We start from the raw sequence: 18,519 nt of genomic DNA on the forward strand, positions 1-18,519 counted from the left end.
GATTGCCCCCCGTGGAGGCGCAGGCGCTGCACCGCTCTACAAAGCAGCGGGCACCATGCCCTGGGGGGAGGGGGCGGGGGGCACAGAGGGATCCGTGCATTGCCCTTGCCTCCAGGCACCGCCACCGCAGCTCCCATTGGCCGGGAACAGGGAACCGCAGCCAATGGGAGCTTCAGGGGAGGTACCTGGAGGCGTGGCAAGAGCAGCAGCGCATGGAGCCCTGTGGCCCCCCCCAAGGGGCTGTGCAGGGACATGGTGCCAGCTGCTTCCCGGAGCGGCATGGCATGGGGCCAGGGCAGGCAGGCAGGCAGGGAGCTGCCACCCCAGAGCTGCTTTAGGTAAGTGGTGCCGGGCCAGATCCAGAACCCCTCCTGCACCCCACCCCCCAACCCCCTGCCCTGAGCCCCCGCCACAACCCGCGCCCCTCCTGCACCCCAACCCCCTGCCCTGAGCTCCCTCCTGCACCCTAACCCCCTACCCTGAGCCCCCTCATACACTCCGCACCCCTCCTCTCCCCCAATCCCTTGCCCTGAGCCCGTTTCTACACACCGCACCCCCTCCCACACCCCACACTTCCTCCCGCACCCCAACCCCGGCCCTGCATACAATTTCCTCACCCAGATGAGGCCCTCGGCCCAAAAAGTTTGCCCTCCCCTGCGCTAAGGGAATCCCTCTGCTTTCCATGAGTCACGATGCAAAGGCGGTGAAGCTCACAGGAGACTACTCAGCCCCATGGCAAAGATCCCCAAAGGGGCAGGGCAGATTAGTCCCATGGTGTCGACTCAGTGGGCTGAAATGAAACCAGTCATCTCTAATGGACCCTTGTGGTTAAAGGTACAGCATAAATACATTACATAAACTAGGGCTGACAAGCGATTAAAAAAAATTAATCGTGATTAATCGCGCTAGCAAACAATAATAGAATACTATTTATATAATTGTTTTTGGATTTTTCCACATTTTCAAATATATCGATTTCAATTACAACACAGAATACAGAGTGTACAGTGCTCACTTCATATTTTGATTAAATATTTGCACTGTAAAAATAAAAGAAATAGTATTTTTCAATTCACCTCATACAAGCACTGTAGTGCAATCTCTTTATCATGAAAGTTGAACTTACAAAAGTAGAATTATGTACAAAAAAAACTGCATTCAAAAATAAAACAATGTCAAACTTTAGAACCTACAAGTCCACTCAGTCCTAATTCTTGTTCAGCCAGTTTGGTTACATTTGCAGGAGATAATGCTGCTCGCTTCTTGTTTACAATGTTACCTGAAAGTGAGAACAGGCGTTTGCATGGCACTGTTGTAGCCGGCATCGCAAGATATGTACGGGCTAAAGATTCGTATGTCCCTTCATGCTTCAACCACCATGCCAGAGGACGTGCATCCATGCTGATGATGGGTTCTGCTCGATAACAATCCAAAGCAGCGTGGACCAACACATGTTCATTTTCATCATCTGAGTCAGACGCCACCAGCAGAAGGTTGGTTTTCTTTTTTGGTGGTTTGGGTTCTGTAGTTTCTGCATCAGAATGTTGCTCTTTTAAGATTTCTGAAAGCATGCTCCACACTCCGTCCCGATCAGATTTTGGATGGCACTTCAGATTCTTAAACCTTGGGTCGAGTGCTGTAGCTATCTTTAGAAATCTCACATTGGTACCTTCTTTGTGTTTTGCCAAATCTGCAGTGAAAGTGTTCTTCAAATGAACAGCATGTGCTGGGTTATCATCCAAGACTGTTAGAACATGAAATATATGGCAGAATGTGGGCAAAACACAGAGCAGGAGACATACAATTCTCCCCCAAGGAGTTCAGTCACACATTTAATTAACACTTTTTAAAAAAAAAATTTTAACAAGTGTCATCAGCATGGAAGCATGTCCTCTGGAATGGTAGCCAAAGCATAAAGGGGTATACGAACATTTAGCATATCTGGCATTTAAATACCTTGCAATGCCGGTTACAAAAATGCCATGCAAACATCTATTCTCACTTGCAGGTGACATTGTAAATAAGAAGTGGGCAGCATTACCTCCCGTAAAGATAAACAAACTTGTTTCTCTTAGCGAATGGCTGAGCAAGAAGTAGGACTGAGTGGACTTGTAGGCTCTGAAGTTTTACATTGTTTTGTTTTTGAGTGCAGTTAAATAACAAAAAAAAAATCTACATTTGTAAGTTGCGCTTTCACGATAAAGAAATTGCACTACTGTACTTGTATGAGGTAAATTCAAAAATACTATTTCTTTTGTTTATCCTTTTTACTGTGCAAATATTTGTAATAAAAATAATATAAAGTGAGCACTGTACACTTTGTATTCTGTGTTGTAATGAAATCAATATATTTGAAAATGTAGAAAACATTCAAAATATTTAATAAATTTCCATTGATATTGTATTGTTTAACGGTGCGATTAAACCTGCGATTAATTTTTTAAATCGCGATTAATTTTTTGGAGTTAATCGCATGAGTTAACGGCTATTAAAATCGACAGCCCTAAAATAAACGCAACAGAAATACGTTCTTCCCCTATCTGGCTCCACGAATCCCGCTCGGACGGGCTCAGTTTGCAGTTTCAAGCACAAATTCCCCCTTCCCCTCCCCACTAGGGACCTCCTCTATCCAGCCACATCACCGGGGAGATGGAAGATTTTGCCACTGGAACTTCACTGGCAGTTTTGCTCATGGTATGAGACTCCAGCTTGGTGCGCCATAGCCCAGCAGGAGCCAATGCAGCTGAGAGTCGGAGGTCAGTAAAATACGCAGATTTTTGGCAGAGGCATACCTGGAGCAGATAAAGGTGCCTGTTTTGGTCACTTTCAGTGATCAGAAGTGCAGAGTGCTCAGGTTGTGGCTGCTGTATGGACCGATCCCGACAGCCATGATTCAAGACACCTGGAGCGAAGAAACCTCAGTCAATGTCTCCTCCGCGGAGGGTGCCGCTCACTCAGGAAAAGGGTCAGCGGAAGCTGCACGCAGCACTGATGTCCTCGAGCGGGTAACAGCTGGGACGTAAGCGGCTTGTGCTGCAAAGGGATGAATTTCACCCAGACACTAAAGTGCACAAGCCCTAACAAAGTTGTATCCTTCCATTACGACTTGCCTGGCAATACTGTCGCTGGTTAAACCTTCAGGAGAAACGAGAGGTGGCAGGATCACAAACAGCGGACACGCAGGTTGGCTACGTTCTCAGAGTTTGCCTTGCACGGCAGACTCGTGCTGACCTCGAATAGGGGGGCTCCTTACTCCCAGCCCAGGAGCTTAGGGTCTCCCATTGGCTAGTGGGTAAATACAATGCATTAGGTAGTACTTAGGTGCCTTGATTTTTCACGTGCTCCTTTGAAAGGGCACCGTATTTTCAGAGGGCGGGTGCTCAGCACTCTAACTGGGAGGCCCCTTTAAGAGGGGTCTCGAGTCAGGCCAATAAGATCGTTGCTCCCTTCCGAAAAATCTGGGTCTGGAGTTTAGTAGCCGTTCATGCCTTCCACTCTGTTTGGTCACAGTGCGTAGGGAATGGAATACTGGAGAGCTGGCCAAGACCTGGAGCAATGTTCTTCCCACCACATCTGCAAAGCAGGACATCAGCATGCAAATGCACAATGCGCTGTGCGAGACACGTAGCTCAGGAGCAGGGGCAGCACGGAGCTGGAGTCCAAGCGAGCGTTAGCTCGCAGGGCTAGCCACAGTGTCAATGGCAGTTTCCTCTTCAGCCGGATTGTTCACACTCTCATCTGAGCCCAACTCCACGCTGGCCAGCGAGACCCGGTCCTGGCTGGGCTCGGCCGCTCCCGGTTTCCCCAGCACGTTCCTGAGCTGTACCCAGAAGAAAGGCTGCCGGCTAGGCTCCGAAGGCCATTCCAGGTAGGTTTTGGTGCTCAGCATCTTCCGCAGCTTGCAGAACTTGTGAGGCAGGCTCTGAGGATCGATGGCCTCCTTCACCACCAGGATGACGTCCTCGTAGCCCAGCCCCACTGCCCGCTGGTGGGCGAAGTAGAGCTCGTAGTTGCACCACTCGCTGTCGACGAAGCTGCGGGAGAGGACGAAGATGATCTTGTAGCTGCTCTCGATGTTCTCGATGATGTTGTCGATGATCCACTTGCCCGGTGTGAAGTCCCTCTCATGGATGCAGATGCGGTACGGGGGGCTGGAGCTCTCCAGCCGCTGGAGCAGCTCCTGCCTCACCCAGTCGGCGTCTGAGCAGCTGTAGGAGATGAAGGCATGGTAGGCGTAGGCCCGAGTGGGGTGAGCGTGGCGGGCGCGGTACTTCGACCTGACGATGCGGTAGGTGGCTTGCAGATACCACAGCACGTCGAACCTCCAACACAGCACCATGGTTGCAATGATCACAGCGGCCGTGACTGAGACAGAGATGGCCACCACCACCCTCACATCGCACTCCGTCAGCCCCGGGGTGTAGGCAGCCACGCCCACATCCAGCAGGGACTCCGGATGGAAGCACGTCCAGCCCCCGGGCCAGTCCAGCAGGGTCAGCTTACCCTTCCTCCGAGTCTCCTGCAGGAAGCCGTAGAGGTCACAGGTGCAGTGATAGGGGTTGTTCCCGGCCTTGAGGCTGGTCAGCTCTGGCATGTTGACGAAGGAGCCCTTGCTGATGACACCAAAGGAGTTGCCATCCATGGCCAGTATTCGCAGGCTGGGGCATCTCCACTCTGAGGGAATGAACTTGATCTTGTTTCCACTCAGCTTCAGCTCCTGTAGGTCTTGGCAGCGGACAAAGTAGCTCATCTCCAGCCGGTCCAGCTCAGAGGAGGACAGGTCCAGGTAGTGAAGGGTGATGGGCAGGCACTTGAAGATCTCCATGGTAACAGTGTTGTGGTCCAGGGCCAGCCAGACCAGGCCGGGATTCCACCGGCACGCCGTCTCCTTCAGGCCCCCGATGCGGTTGTGGCTGGCGTTGATATGGGTCAGGCGAGGCCAATTGGCCGTGAGCTTAGACACTACGGCCAGGCTGGTCAGCTCGTTTTTGGCCATGAGGAACCGCTCCAGTTTGGGCATGACGTCCTGGTAGTTGCAGCCCTGGTTGTAGATGTAGGCATCCCTCAATCGGTTGTTGGAGATGTCCAGGGTCACCACGTTGCGCATCTCGTCCCAGGTGTCGCAGGGCACGAAGTTGAAGTTGATGTTGAGAATGGAGAGGTTGGCCACGCCGCTGAACCAGGTGAAGGTCCAATCGAAACGCAGGATGTCGGGGTTGCTGATGTCTTTCAGCAACAAGCTGTCCAGGGTCAGGTTGGCGATGCCTGCTTCCGAGCGGTTCCACTGGGAAGAGCGGGCGAAGTCAATGGCTATCAGGGAGAGGTCACGGATGCTGGACTTCTGGATGTTCAGCAGGGCCAGACGTAGCAGGTTCTCGTTGAACTTGCCCCGGTAGAAGACCAGCTTGCTGGCTCGCACCTCAGCCAAGCCAGAGAAGAGATCTGTGGACTCAGTGTAGTAGGTGAACTCAAAGAGGTTGCGGAAGCGGAGGTACTGCAGCGGCTTACCCCTCAGGTCCCGCAGCATCATGGGCAAGGCCTGGGCATTTTTGTCCAGGGCTATGTCACACCACAGGGCTGTGGTATTGAGCACCGAGAATGCCCCTTCTTGATACTCCAGTAGGCTGGACGCTGTCTTCAGGGCAAACTTCTGCAAGGCTATATCCCTCAGTGGGAGGAAGTCCCACTTGCCGACCGTCTGGATCAGAGACCCACCCATGGAGAACTCCTGCAGGTTCCTCAGAGTGCTGAAGACCTCGTCCAGAGTTGAGTGGAGGTACAAGTTGTTGGACATGTCCAGCCGCCTCAGTTTCCTCAGAGGCTTCAGGGCCAGCGAGGGGATCTGGCGCAGGGAGTTGTTGAATAGGCTGAGTTCCTCCAGCTGGACGTTGGAGGCGAAGGCATGTGCCACAATGTGCGAGATGTTGTTGTAACCCAGGTCCAAGCTCTGCAGCCGGGTCAGCGCTGAGAAGTCCCCTGCGATGATCTCTTTGAGCTTGTTATACGAGAGATCCAGTCTGAGCAGGGTGCAGGGAAGATGCTGGGGAACGCGGTTCAGGTTCTGACCCTTGCAGGTGGCGATTTCGTTGTTGGCAGAGACAAGGCACGGGTCAGCCCCGTCTGCCAGTCCCACGATCACCAGGCACAAAGCTAGGCACATGCCAGCTAGTGGGCGCATGGTCTTCTCTTCACATGTTTGTTCACCTGAAAGATTGAGAGAGTAGGACGTCCTGTGAAATGCCCTCTAACGTTACTTTCCGAGACCTGTCCGCACCTGTCCGTAGAGCAGAGACCTCTACCACCCCGCGGTACACTCTGCACCACTGAATTACCAATGGTTCGTTTTGCAGATTGGACATTTACAGCAGCACTATCCCTAGCCCATTGAGACATCCAGTCCAGCATCCTGGAACAAGCCACTGGCCTGTAGTCCCACCCCCACAAGACCCCACCTCCTATCCGCCTGCCCGACCAGATCCAGCTATTAACCCACTTTATTCCCTCCACCTCCTTCCTGGCATGCAGGACAAGCCAATGAAGCCTCTAGCCCCATCTCTTTGCTGCCTCAAAGACAGGTCCATCTAGTTCAATATCCCCCACCGCCTACCATTCTCGATTAGATCACCGTGATCCCAGACAGAGGTTGGATATTGGCCACTCCCATCCAGCACTTCACTTCCCACAGTTCCATGGGGCCAGCGATCTTTGTGTTCATTTTACCGCCCCCCCCCGGCTAACAGATCATGGCTCAACAACGGGAGAGAATGCCACTTACAGAGCAAGAGGCGCTGCCCCTCAGGTGACAGATGGGGAGCTAAGCACAGCACTGCAAGGGGCAGCTGTCCCTTCCATGCCAGCCCCAGACAGTCCTAGATCAAGAGAGAAGCAGCATTTTACTGGATGCAGGTAGCAACACAAGATGAATCAACTGGCCTCACTAGTCACCCATTGTACACATATAGGGTGACCAGATGTCCCGATTTTATAGCGAAAGTCCCGATTTTTGGGTCTTTTTCTTATATAGGCTCCTATTACCCCCAACCCCCATCCCGATTTTTCACATTTGCTGTCTGGTCACCCTATAGACACAGGTCGGGGAGACATGCTGTGTCTCAGACTCGCTTCCCGGACCAACCCCCACCCCCATCTTCTGTGCAATGCTAGAGGAACATGGCAGCCAGAGGGAGACTTTCAGAAAGTACAAATGGGAGGAAGATAAACCACAAGGAAGCTGGGTCAATACCCGGATACTCGCAATGGGAAATGCTTCCCACAGTAGTCTATGTATATAAATCTCCCCACTGTATTTTCCACTGAATGCATCCGATGAAGTGAGCTGTAGCTCACGAAAGCTTATGCTCAAATAAATTGGTTAGTCTCTAAGGTGCCACAAGTCCTCCTCTTCTTTTTGCGGATACAGACGAACACGGCGGCTACTCTGAAACCACAGTATTCTGTGTCCCCTGCCGCTCAGTCACATGGGAAGAGGCTATGCCAGCGTGAAAGGCACGGCTTCTCCATCACTCAGGACGGACGCGTCTTCACCGCAACAGATAGCAGGCGTTCGTCCACTTGAGTTAGCCTAGCTCAGGGCAGAATGCTTCCCATTCGAGCTACACGACGAATCCTGCATCTGGGCAGGGGTTAGGGTCCCCCCTAGGTTCTCCAGTTCTGCAACTCAAGCTGCCACAACCCCCCCTGCATTCGTCACTTGAGCGCCAACCTCCTCACTCCTCCCACGCCAGCCCGTGAGCCACCTCGCTCAAATCTAAAGCACAACTCAAGTGAGTGATTTGTGTGGGAGCGGGAGTCGGGTTAGGGCCAACCTCCAGTTATAGCTCAAACTGACAACGCACTGAAGACAAACCCTTGGCGTCTTTACAGCGAGACGGGATGTCTCTAGGAGACCCGCTCGAATGGATCCAGAAGTGGTGGTGTTTGACTGGAACAGGTTGAAGTGTTTCGATCAAGACTTGTTTTGGCAAAAGATGGGTTTTCCAAGAGCGATGGGAAACTGAGTAGTCAACACTTCCCCTCCCCACCCACACCCACCCCCGACCTTGAAAACTTCAGGTTGACCACCGACATTTTGGCCAAAAACATGGCTATTTTTTTTTTTTTTAATTAAAACTCAAAATCTGGTCAAGAAGAACTGACTGAAAACAAAGTTAAAGATTTCCTGACCATCTGCAGGTTCACAATCACAGGTGAGATTTCCTGGTCTGCACTATGTGGGAGGTCAAGCTACAGAACCATACACCGATCCTCGCTGGCCTTGAAATCCAGCTGCCCTTTGTGCTTTTACAAGTCTGGAGAGAGCGTTCACCTTAGGATTTCTATTGCAACTTTCTTCCCAGAGGACGGCAAGTTGTAAGCAGCCCCAGAGAGCTCAGCATATTGAAGCATTAACTAGGGGTTATTCCTGAATAACTCCATGCGCTGAGTCTGATTCCAGAATAAGTGTTTTGTCCCTGTTTAGCTAAACCCAGAGATTAAGCTAAACAGGAACAAGGCACTCGTGTTCTGGAATAGGAGTATCCGGCACCTTGCACTCTTCAGGAACTGCTGTACCATGTGTACACAAGCCCTTAAACCACCACTGAAATGCAGCCACCTCTGAAGCGGAAGGAGAAGGGGAAAAAAACAGCTACAGAAATCGCCTGTGTAATTGTCCAAGCTTGCCCTTCTCCTGTATCCTCATCTACCCTACTGTTTGTTCTACACTTGGTACATGCTTTTAAAGCAGGGGTGGGCAAACTACAGCCCGCATCCGGCCCTCCAGATATTTTAATCCGGCCCTTGAGCTCCCGCCGGGGAGCAGGGTTGGGGGCTTGCCCCACTCTCCACAGCTCCGAAGCAGCGGCATGTCCCCCCTCCAGCTCCTACATGTAGGGGCAGCCAGGGGGCTCCGCATGCTGTCCCCACCAAGAGCCGCCCTCACAGCTCCCATTGGCTGGCAACCAGTCAATGGGAGCTGCGGCGGCAGCACCTGCAGACAGGGCACTCTGCAGAACCACCTGGCCATGCCTTTGCATAGGAGCTGGAAAGGGGACATGCCGCTGCTTCTGGGAGCTGCTTGAGATAAGCACCGTCCGGAGCCTGCACCCCTGAACCCCTCCCGTGCCCCAACACCCTGCCCCAGCCCTGATCCCCCTCCTGCCCTCTGAACCCCTCAGTCCCAGCCTGGAGCACCCTCCTGCACCCCCAACCCCTCATCCTCAGCCCCACCCCAGAGCCCATACCCTCCAGCCGGAGCCCTCACCCCCGCCTGCACCCCAACCCCCAGTTTTGTGAGCATTCACAGCCCACCATACAATTTCCATACCCAAACGTGGCCCTCGGGCCAAAAAGTTTGCCCACCCCTGTTTTAGAGGGTAAGCAGTTTGCGGCAGGGATGAGCCACATGCTAGCTACTGCACGTATACATTGGGGTCCCTCCCAAAATCCTAATAGCATCCCAGTGCCCCAGTCATAATATCAGGTAGCTTTACGTCAACTTCCGTTTTCTTAATTTAGATTGCAACGCTGTTCACACCATTACAGTACATTACGCAGGGCAGTGATGCTCCCCAGATGCAGATTTCTTCGGTGTCTTTCTTCACGGTCTTACAACGCTGCCATAAAACACTTGGACCAAGTTGTAACATCCATCATCATGTCTAGTTTCACATTGAGGGAGGGGTAGCTCAGTGGTTGAGCAGTGGCCTGCTAAACCCAGGGTTGTGAGCTCAATCCTTGAGGGGGCCATTTAGGGATCTGGGGCAAAAATTGGGGATTGGTCCTGCTTTGAGCAGGGGGCTGGACTAGATGACCTCCTGAGGTCCCTTCCAACCCGGATAGTCTATGATTCTATGACTAGTTCAGAGTGCCCTGGCTAAAATCCAACACCAATAACTCGAGTAAGCCCATAAAGCTTTCTGGAGTCGTCGGAAATGAAAGCCACTTGACACATTGATGTTATTAATGAAAAACTGCCCAGGAAGCATTCACTTCAATTAGATTCAACTTTCAGACCTCAACCCCTCCGGTGTCTTTCTAAAATGAGTCCCTCCCCCATGTGATTTTTTTTAAAAAAAATCAAACCAAAAACACCAGCCTCGTCTGCATAAAGTAGACACTTTTTTGCTAAAGCTATTTAGTCAAACCCCCAGTTTCTTGGGGGGCAGGAAAGGGAAGCAGTTGAGATGGAAAATTATTATTGGCATCAGTATTTCCATATCACAAGTGTTACGTGACCAGGAAACGTTTCACCAGGGCTCTCAAGCTCTGTGGTTGCAACTTTGGTTGATTAGATCATTACAGGACAGTTGATGAGTCTAGTAAACATGTATAAATGGTCTAGAAAGGCCATTTAATAGGGAACGTGATTTCAGTTGCCAGCTATCTGAAAGGGGATGCCATGGTTTTAGGAGAACCGAGATTGGCTCCCCAGAGGAGACAGGAAAGGAAACGCAGATGACTAGTATGATGCCGCGGGGCAGGCCCCATTTAGCACCAGACTGGAGGCAAGATGGCCCATGCACTGGGGGTCAGGAGACAGGCGTCTATTCCCAGCTCTGACACTTGGGGCAAGTCGCTGCCTCCTGCCTCAGTTTCCCCATCTCTAAGGCAGGGAAAAGACGACTCACCTTTGCAACGCGCGTTGCGGTCTCTGGAGCAAAGCACCACCAGAGGGTCTGGGCTTGTTTGGTTTTTTAATATAGCTCACTTTTAGAAAGGTGGCGTAGGCAGGGATCTTCTATTGGCAGGGAGCTGGCCGGAATACCCCCCCCCCCCCCACTTGCCCGGTTTCCAAGGCACCTTTGTCTCCTGCAGTCACGATCCAGTGGGAACAGCCAATGCGGCGTGGGAGACAGGAACAGGCGCTGGCATGTAAACGCTTTTCCGCCGTGCCCCCACCCCCCACTTCATCTCCAGTGGCTGGGGCCCGGGGCGCACACGCCAGCTCCCCATTCAGCAACTCCAGGGCGCGGCCAAAGCCCCGCGAGGAGCCCCCATTGCGGTTCCCACGCCGAGACCAGAATCCGTCAAGGGGGATGGTCCAGAAACCCCCCCTTCAGCTGAAACCCCGGGTGACTGCAGCGGGCAGGGCGAAGGGGCGCACCCGGCCGGCCCCCCCTTGGTCCTAGGGGATCACACAGGGCTGGGGGGACTTTACTTGGGTCCTTCTTTGGGTACGAAGAGGCAGCTTCTCCTGTAGTCCCCCCATGCAGTCCGGGGGGCTTTGCTGATCTATTTCACCCCTCGGCTAGGTGCCGGGGGGCCACCAGCCGGGGCTCCCCTCTGGCCCCACCGCGCCACCCATCCTGCCCGGTTCGGCCTCGGAGCGACTTGAGCTGGGCTTTGGAGGAAGCTGATTTCTAAGCTCGGCAGGGTGGGGCGCCACCTCCCTCTTAAAGAGACAGCGCGCCTCAAGGATTTGTTTTCTCTTCCCTTCTCCCAGACCCTCCCCCCTCCCCCCCCCCAAACCAAACAGGGAATTAACCACCCTGGCTGCAAACCGGGGTGATATTTCAAGACCATAAAAGCACCAATAACATGCCAGGTTAGCGGTCTGGATTGCAGTAGCTCCTAAGGGCCCTGGTCGTGGGATCAGGGCCCCACTGCGCTAGTGCTGTACAGAGAGGAGCTTGGGAGGGAAATAGGGAGACCAGAGGGGATCAGGCACAGAGAGGGGAGCTGCTCTCCCGTGTCCCAGCTCTGTGCACTCCCTAGGTCATTTCCCTTACCCACTTACAAGAGAGAGATTAGGGTGTATTTTTGGCCCACTAAATCACTGGATTAATGGCCCAGTATCCCCTCTCTCCAGCGCTTGCTGCTTCAAAAGAAGGAGGAAGATCCCAAGACAGGCTCACCTGTCCCCAAGGAAGTTTCTTCCTAGCCCCCTGGCCCCCTGCCAGTTAGTGGTTAGCTCATGCCCAGGAGCATGGGGGGTTTGCAGCTGGCACAGGGCAACTGACCCCTTTCAGGGAGATGGACCCAGCCCAGGTGAGGCTGTGGGGCTGGCCTGTCAGGTTGGCGTGGCATCGATCCTTTTGTGAGCAGGTGAGCCAGCCCTGCAGCTCACAGTAAGCTTTGTTAAAAAGGGTATCCCTCTAATGATTGGAGGGGGGGGATGGAGATTGTTGTCATATGTTTATATGGATAATCCTTTAAGTCTCCTAAAGTCCTGGCCTTAACCATATCCTGCAGCAGGGCGTTCCACAGATGAATTATGCACTGCGCAAACTAATTCCTTTTCATCCAGAGCCCTCAGTAAAACACTCTGGGCTCTATTGCTGGAGAGTGCTCTGTTAAGAGCTGGGTGTTATGACTTCTCTTGTGAGCTCTCCAGAGCAGGTTCTGTCTCTCTGCTCCCTGTTGGCACAGCACCTGGCACTGAGGGGCATGGTCCGGGACACCACCACAGTCCAAATAAAAAATCCCTGCGTAAATTGTTCCAATGGCCAATTACACTCCCTGTTGAAAATCTGCATAGCGAAGGGGCAGTGAGCTCAGAGCTAAGAGGCTGCAAAACCTATACTCTGCAATAGAGGCCACAAAGAACTGTTTACCCAGAGTTGCATGGAGAGCCCAGGATGGGACAGAAACCATAACAGCCATAAGGATTTTGCAGGAAGCCGTCTCCTTTCTCAGCAAGAACAAACAAATGAATTCATTACCGGAAGCGAGACTGCCAAGCAGCAACCAATAGCTGCTGTCAAAAAACTATGTAGGCAGCGAATGCCTGCTGGATTCACCCCGGGCCCTTTCCATGTATAAATGCCCGACATTCCTTACCTGCATTGTGGCGTGACAGATGACCATGCCCTGCACCCAACCCTTATTTGGACCAACTGTTTCAGCTTGCCCAGACCAAGGTCTCAGCTCTGCCAGCTGGAGCCCCCGGTCTCTTGTTTAACTGAGCATGCACTAGCCTGCTGCAAAGTTTATGCTGTTCTGAACCCATCTTGCCATAACAGACATCCTGGGAAACTGGGTCTTCCAGCCCAAAATCCAGAGGGCTCCCTACTGTCCCACATGGTCATCAGCCGCTGCTGAGATTGCTAGGCAGTGCCCAGCTTTTTGATGCACCAGGGGAGGGAGAGGTTCAGAGCAAACAGAGATAAATCTGTCCCTCGCAGGTGTATTTAACTATTTAACGTTACTTCCCAGGCTGAGTCAGCCCCCAAAAGCAGCCTCAGCAAGGTCTAATTATAGCCAGTTAAGGGTTAAACCCATGGTGCATGTCAGCCAGGACTGGTCAGTGGCCTATATGGAATGAGTGTGGCAGGACTCATCCTGGTCACCCACGGCACACAAACCCCAACACTAGGAGTGGCACCAATTGGCTTTCCTTGCGGCCAGTGCCAGCAGAGGCCAAGGACTGGATGGGCCACAGAGGCCAAGCCACTCCCTGCTCCAGGGCAAGGGCACGTCCCATCAGTGGAAGCTTGCTGCAATCCAGCTGTGTCTGTTGCCCCACCTTGTGGCACCCTGGGCCATGAACTGGGCCGGCACATCCCACCAGCGCTGCAGCCACGTATGCACGCAGGAACAGACTGAATCATCTGAGAAGAAAGAGCCGGCTCTGAACTAGCACAAAGATCCAGCTAGCAACTGAAGCTGGAGAGATTCGGACTAGAAATGATGCCCCGTTTTAATTGCTAACCCTTGGAAGAGCTAACCTGGGGGTTTGGGGGACACTCGCCAACACTGGAAGTCTTTAAATCAAGACCGGATGTCTTTAAGAGACACGCTTGAGTCCAATCAGCCATTATGGCTGGATGCAGGAGTTGCAGTATGACATTCTCTGGCCTGAGCTATACAGGGGGTCGGACTATGGGCTTGTCTACACTTGGAAATTAACCAAAATAGCTATTCTGGAATAGTGATCAGCTCCCGCATGGACCCTTGCTCCAGAGTAAATTCACATAGGGGCTTATACCAGAATAGTACCGTACTCCTCTTCTCATAAGTTTCCCAGGGCAGATGAGCCCTAGGTTGTGAGAATGGTCCTGTCTGGCGTTACAGTCTATGAATCTGAGAGGGAGAGGATGAGGCTAGAAGAGATTTCCAGAAGAGAAGCTCTCATTGTTGACTTGGCTGGAGGTCAAGCCTTCCTTTCCTTTATCTTTACCAGCCAGGAAGTCTGTCCTTAGCCTGGATTTATGCTGCATAGTTTCTAGATAAGGCAGCCCCCCAAACATTCCTGGGCAAGTAAATCACGAGTGGGCGTATGTGTGTGTCCGTCCCACCTCAACCACAGCAGCTTAGATACTTACAGCTAACGTAACCCTTTAGCTTGTGCTGTTAGGGCTTGGTTTTTGAGGGTGTTTAGCTACCTAATGCTGCAGATGGGCACCGGGGCACCCGACTACCACTGAAATCTCACTAGGTGCCTGAAGAACTTCTAAGGTCCAGCCCTTGGTGCTGACGGTCCTTTTTTGATCCCCGCCGTCGACTAGAGCGTGCACACATGTTAACATGGTCATGATTTGTTGGCAATTCTTGGACAGCTAAATAGAGCAGCCAGGCAGTAACTGGCATCCTCCCCTAGGGAGAGAGAAAAGGGTGAGGATTAGCTTTCTCCTGGAGGACCGTAAACATTTAAGACAGCAATTTAGTTGTGTCTCTTCAAACTCCAGCCAGAGTAGGACACAGCCGCGGGCAGAGGGCAACCGTCAGAGGGTTGGTTCCAGTTTCTCCTGGCTGCCCCACAAGCTAGTTTCTGGTGTGTTAGGCACAGAAATCCCCACCACACTGGGTAAAGCATTGCAGTGAGAAAGTGTTTCGGTTACAGATGGGACTCCAGACTTGGACAACCTGTGGGGAAGTTCAGAGCCAGAGCCTTGGACTCCTCTCTGGTGCCACACACCAGTCGTGGGGGGCAGGACATTGGCTCATCTTGCTGGTGAGAAGCTGTTTCTGCCACTAGACAAACTTCCATAAAGTAGCAGGGCTTTTGTTTTGTTTTGTTTTTGGACACACTCAGCACCCAGAGAGACTGCGGGACTGCCCCAGAGAGCTGTTGGGAGCCATTCCCGCATTCCCAGTGTCATATCTAACAAATACTGCAGCTCACAACAGCCACTATCTTGTCTCTTGGTGCTAGCAGAAGTGACTAATTGAGAGCAGATGAGGGGAAGGAGGAGTTCTGAGGAGAACAACAGGCTTTGTACAACTCTTCATTCACAAAAATTCTTCAATGCTCACCCGCCTCCAAAAGCCAAGCCATATGAATAACATCTATCTCCTGGGGAGGTTTGTCCAATGCAATTCACACACACACACACACACACAAAATTCTGTTCCCAGCACTGCCACCAACTAGCTGTGTGCCCTTGATCAAGTTGTGTCACCTCCCTGACTCAGTTTTCCCACCTGCTAAAATGGGGATGTCACAATTTTGGGTTTCATCCAAAGCCTTCAGCCTCCAAGGTTCATCCAATCTAGTTACTCCCTTATCTTGGTTGGGTTTCACTATCGCAGAGGTATTTCAAAAAACAAAGACACGCAAGACCGAAGATAAACTACTCTACAGAGTGGAGATACTAACCTGGCAATAATTAACTTGCGGAACAGCCAGAATGTTCTCAAAGTTTATTTGCTGTCTCTCCAGAAAATATGCCATTGTGCTTTGATCTCTGCGATCAATCCAGGCCACTGCAAGGGTGAAAACGGGCCAGGTCTAGGATAAACACATCATTTTCCAATGGGCTTGCATTTACCGGATTTTTTTCCATACCACACAGAAGAAGAAAGTCAGCACTAAGCTGTTTGAAGGTATAATGGAACTATTGATCTGTGCACACGGCTGGACCAGGTAACCATGAGATCTCATTTCTATAACCCTCGTCTGTTTCAGTTCCACCTACTCCATGCTGGACATCCCATCCCCGCCACCCCAATCACATCATGCCTCTGATTGACTGAGCGCTCTTACAGGCAGGAACCGTGTTGTCCTGTCCTATTCTGTGCTCAGCTGTAGCGAGATCATGGGAAAATTGAAGGGGGAGCCCTGCAACTGTAATGCACCAACCCCCGCTCACTATCATAACGAAGGGATCAGAGAGCAATCGCTGAACATCTAGGAAAGAGAGGAAGAGTCACCAGTCCGATATCCCACCTCCGACGCTGCCTCGAGGCCCCAGCCGAAAGTGGGTGCTGCACACAGACAGTTCACGGCTCAGCTCAGGGATTTTACAACCCACAGAGAGAGGGTGGAAGGGGGAAAGCAGGGATTTGCCCAGGAATGGAACCAGGTCTGACTCCTAATCCACTGCCCTTCTCCGTCCCGCCCAGGAAAGGGACTGATGTTTTCAAAGGGCAGGTCAGAGTCCTGCCCTGACCCACCTACACCCCCATTGCCCAGTAAACCCCCTAACGATCTTGACAATAAGACACACATGACTGCCTCCCCACAACACAGCCTGGTGTCCGGCCTCCTGGAAACGGGCCAGTTCACCAGTAATTGTAAACACACTTCAAGATCAGTGATATGCACAAGTCTAAGCAATTCACACAACACCCCCCGGCCCCGGAAAGGGGAAGAATGCTGGCCAAGCTCTTCCAGGTACTTAACTGACTCCCTCATCACCATCGTATCTCCCAATCTTTAGTATATTTATCCTCACAACCTGCAGGGCTGTGCCATTATCCCCGTTATACAGATGGGAAAACTGAGGCACCAAGAGACTAAGTGACTTGCGCACATTCACAGAGCAGGTACTTGAACCCCGGTCTTCAGTGGGCCAGGGGAGGCCACTAAGCCATCCTTCTCCCTAATCTCTCACAGTTCCTGGCAATCCGGAAATGTGACAAACAGAGCAGGCCTGTTTTGTTCAGACACATTTGACTTCCTTCCTTGGCTCCATCTCCTGGGAGCCAGGGTCAAAGACAAACACGTATCTGAAAGAACCTAAACATGCTGTATTTGAAAACACCCATGTTAATGGAACATGGAAACCCAAACAACAAATTAAAGATGACAGAGGATTTGACTCACTGTCTCGGGCCGCTCATTCAGCTGTCAGTGAGCTTGGAAGATTCAGCATCGGAACGTAGCCTGGCACGTCTTGGGGCAGCTGCCTATTGCAAGTTTCAGTAAATAACTCGACTTCAAACAGCCAGCCAGACTCCAGTTGGCTCCAAGTCTTCAGAGCATTTGAGAACAGTGCTGAATGCGACCAGTACTGCAGTTCGGACCGCTGCTAATTTTGCCTGGGAAAAACCACAGTAAGGTTTCTTAAGCCACTGTTTTAGGATGATCACACGTGTTGCCTTGTAACAGGACAGGAGACAAATACCGAGAGGTAAAGAGTTACTTACAAGTGGATTAGTCATTGAAAATATCACCCTGCAAAGGGCTTAGAGAATGAGTGACTATTCCGGGGGTCAGCAACCTATGGCATGCGTGCCAAAGGCAACACACGAGATGATTTTGAGTGGCACTCACACTGCCCGTGTCCCGGCCACCAGTCCCGGGGGCTCTGTGGTCACCCTGGGGTCCCAGCTGCCAGCCCGGGGCTCTGCAGCTGCCCCCGGCTATGACTCACTGGCCCCAGCCTGGGGCAGTGAGGGGTGCAGACAGGGGCAAGAGGGGGTGCAGCTCAGCACCTCCACCTTAAAAATCATTCCAGCGCCACTGTACTGGGATATTTTTAAATCCTGATTTGCTGCTTACATCACTGTCCCGTCACGTGGAAAGCGCATTGCATTTGACGTTGTGCATGCTGTCTGTCGCAATTTTTTTCCCCGCTGTAAGTTGAGCGGTACATTTGACAAAATGTCAGTTCCTAAGAAAGCAAAGTTAGATGTCCGTTCATTTCAGCCTTCTTGGACAGACACATTTGGATTTATTCAAAAGAAGGACCGTGCTGTTTGTGCTTTCTGTTGTGAAAGTGTTGTTTGTCGCACATCAAGTGTTCGACGACATTTTCAAACGAAGCATGAAAAAACCTTTCTTGACGAAGCAGACAAGAGTGAATCAATCAAAAAGGCAGTAGCAGGGTATGAGAAGCAAAGCAGTGTTTTTAAATGCTTAAGTGTAAGTAAAAATCAAGCCACAGAAGGAAGTTACAAGATTGCACAGTGCATTGCAAAAAACAGAAAACTGATGGGGAATATATAAAAGAAGTTTTTCTCAGCTGTTTGGAGGTTTTGTTCAATGATTTACCAAATAAAGATGCATATCCAGAATAAAAGAACTGCCTGTCTCTGCCAGAACAGTTGAGAGAGCATAAGCTAAATGGCAGAAAACATTAATGAAAAGCAGACAACTGCATTAAAAGACACAGCATCCTATGAAGTGAGCTGTAGCTCATGAAAGCTTATGCTCAAATAAATTGGTTAGTCTCTAAGGTGCCACAAGTCCTCCTCTTCTTTTTGCGAATACAGACTAACACGGCTGCTACTCTGAAACCCAGCAGTGTTTAAAGTTGCAGTTGATGAGAGCATGGATATAAATGACGTTCCACGTTTGGCAGTTGCAAGATATTGTGCTTCTGATGAAATCCAAGAGGAACTTTGTTGCCTAAA

At 51.5% G+C, this 18,519-nt stretch overlaps 2 protein-coding genes across 8 annotated transcripts in view; both read right to left on the bottom strand.

Moving 5' to 3' along the window:
• Positions 1-17,176, bottom strand: part of ITGA10 (integrin subunit alpha 10) — a 74,349-nt gene extending 57,173 nt beyond the window's left edge. For 3 of the 6 annotated variants that reach the window (XM_043535437.1, XM_007064576.4, XM_037882978.2), the window contains exon 1: positions 2,793-2,927. The gene's annotated coding sequence lies outside the window, so the exon portion shown is untranslated. Of the gene's footprint in view, positions 1-2,792; positions 2,928-10,628; positions 10,766-16,987 lie in introns of those variants that run through there. The other 3 variants (XM_043535438.1, XM_043535439.1, XM_037882977.2) reach the window with 3 other exon arrangements.
• Positions 3,669-11,353, bottom strand: LOC102934124 (toll-like receptor 2). Of its 2 annotated transcripts, none has more exons than XM_037882980.2 (3): positions 10,801-11,353; positions 6,776-6,869; positions 3,669-6,204 (listed from the first exon to the last, which is right to left on the bottom strand). In XM_037882980.2, the coding sequence occupies exon 3, from the start codon at positions 6,176-6,178 to the stop codon at positions 3,671-3,673; it is 2,508 nt and encodes an 835-aa protein (XP_037738908.1). In that variant the 5' UTR covers positions 6,179-6,204; positions 6,776-6,869; positions 10,801-11,353; the 3' UTR covers positions 3,669-3,670. The 2 variants fall into 2 exon arrangements, with proteins under 2 accessions (XP_037738908.1, XP_043391376.1); XM_043535441.1 differs by having other exon boundaries at positions 10,785-11,353.
• Positions 17,177-18,519: the final 1,343 nt, after the last annotated feature.

The sequence above is a fragment of the Chelonia mydas genome, chromosome 24, assembly GCF_015237465.2.
Source record: "Chelonia mydas isolate rCheMyd1 chromosome 24, rCheMyd1.pri.v2, whole genome shotgun sequence".
NCBI lineage: Eukaryota > Metazoa > Chordata > Testudines > Cheloniidae > Chelonia > Chelonia mydas.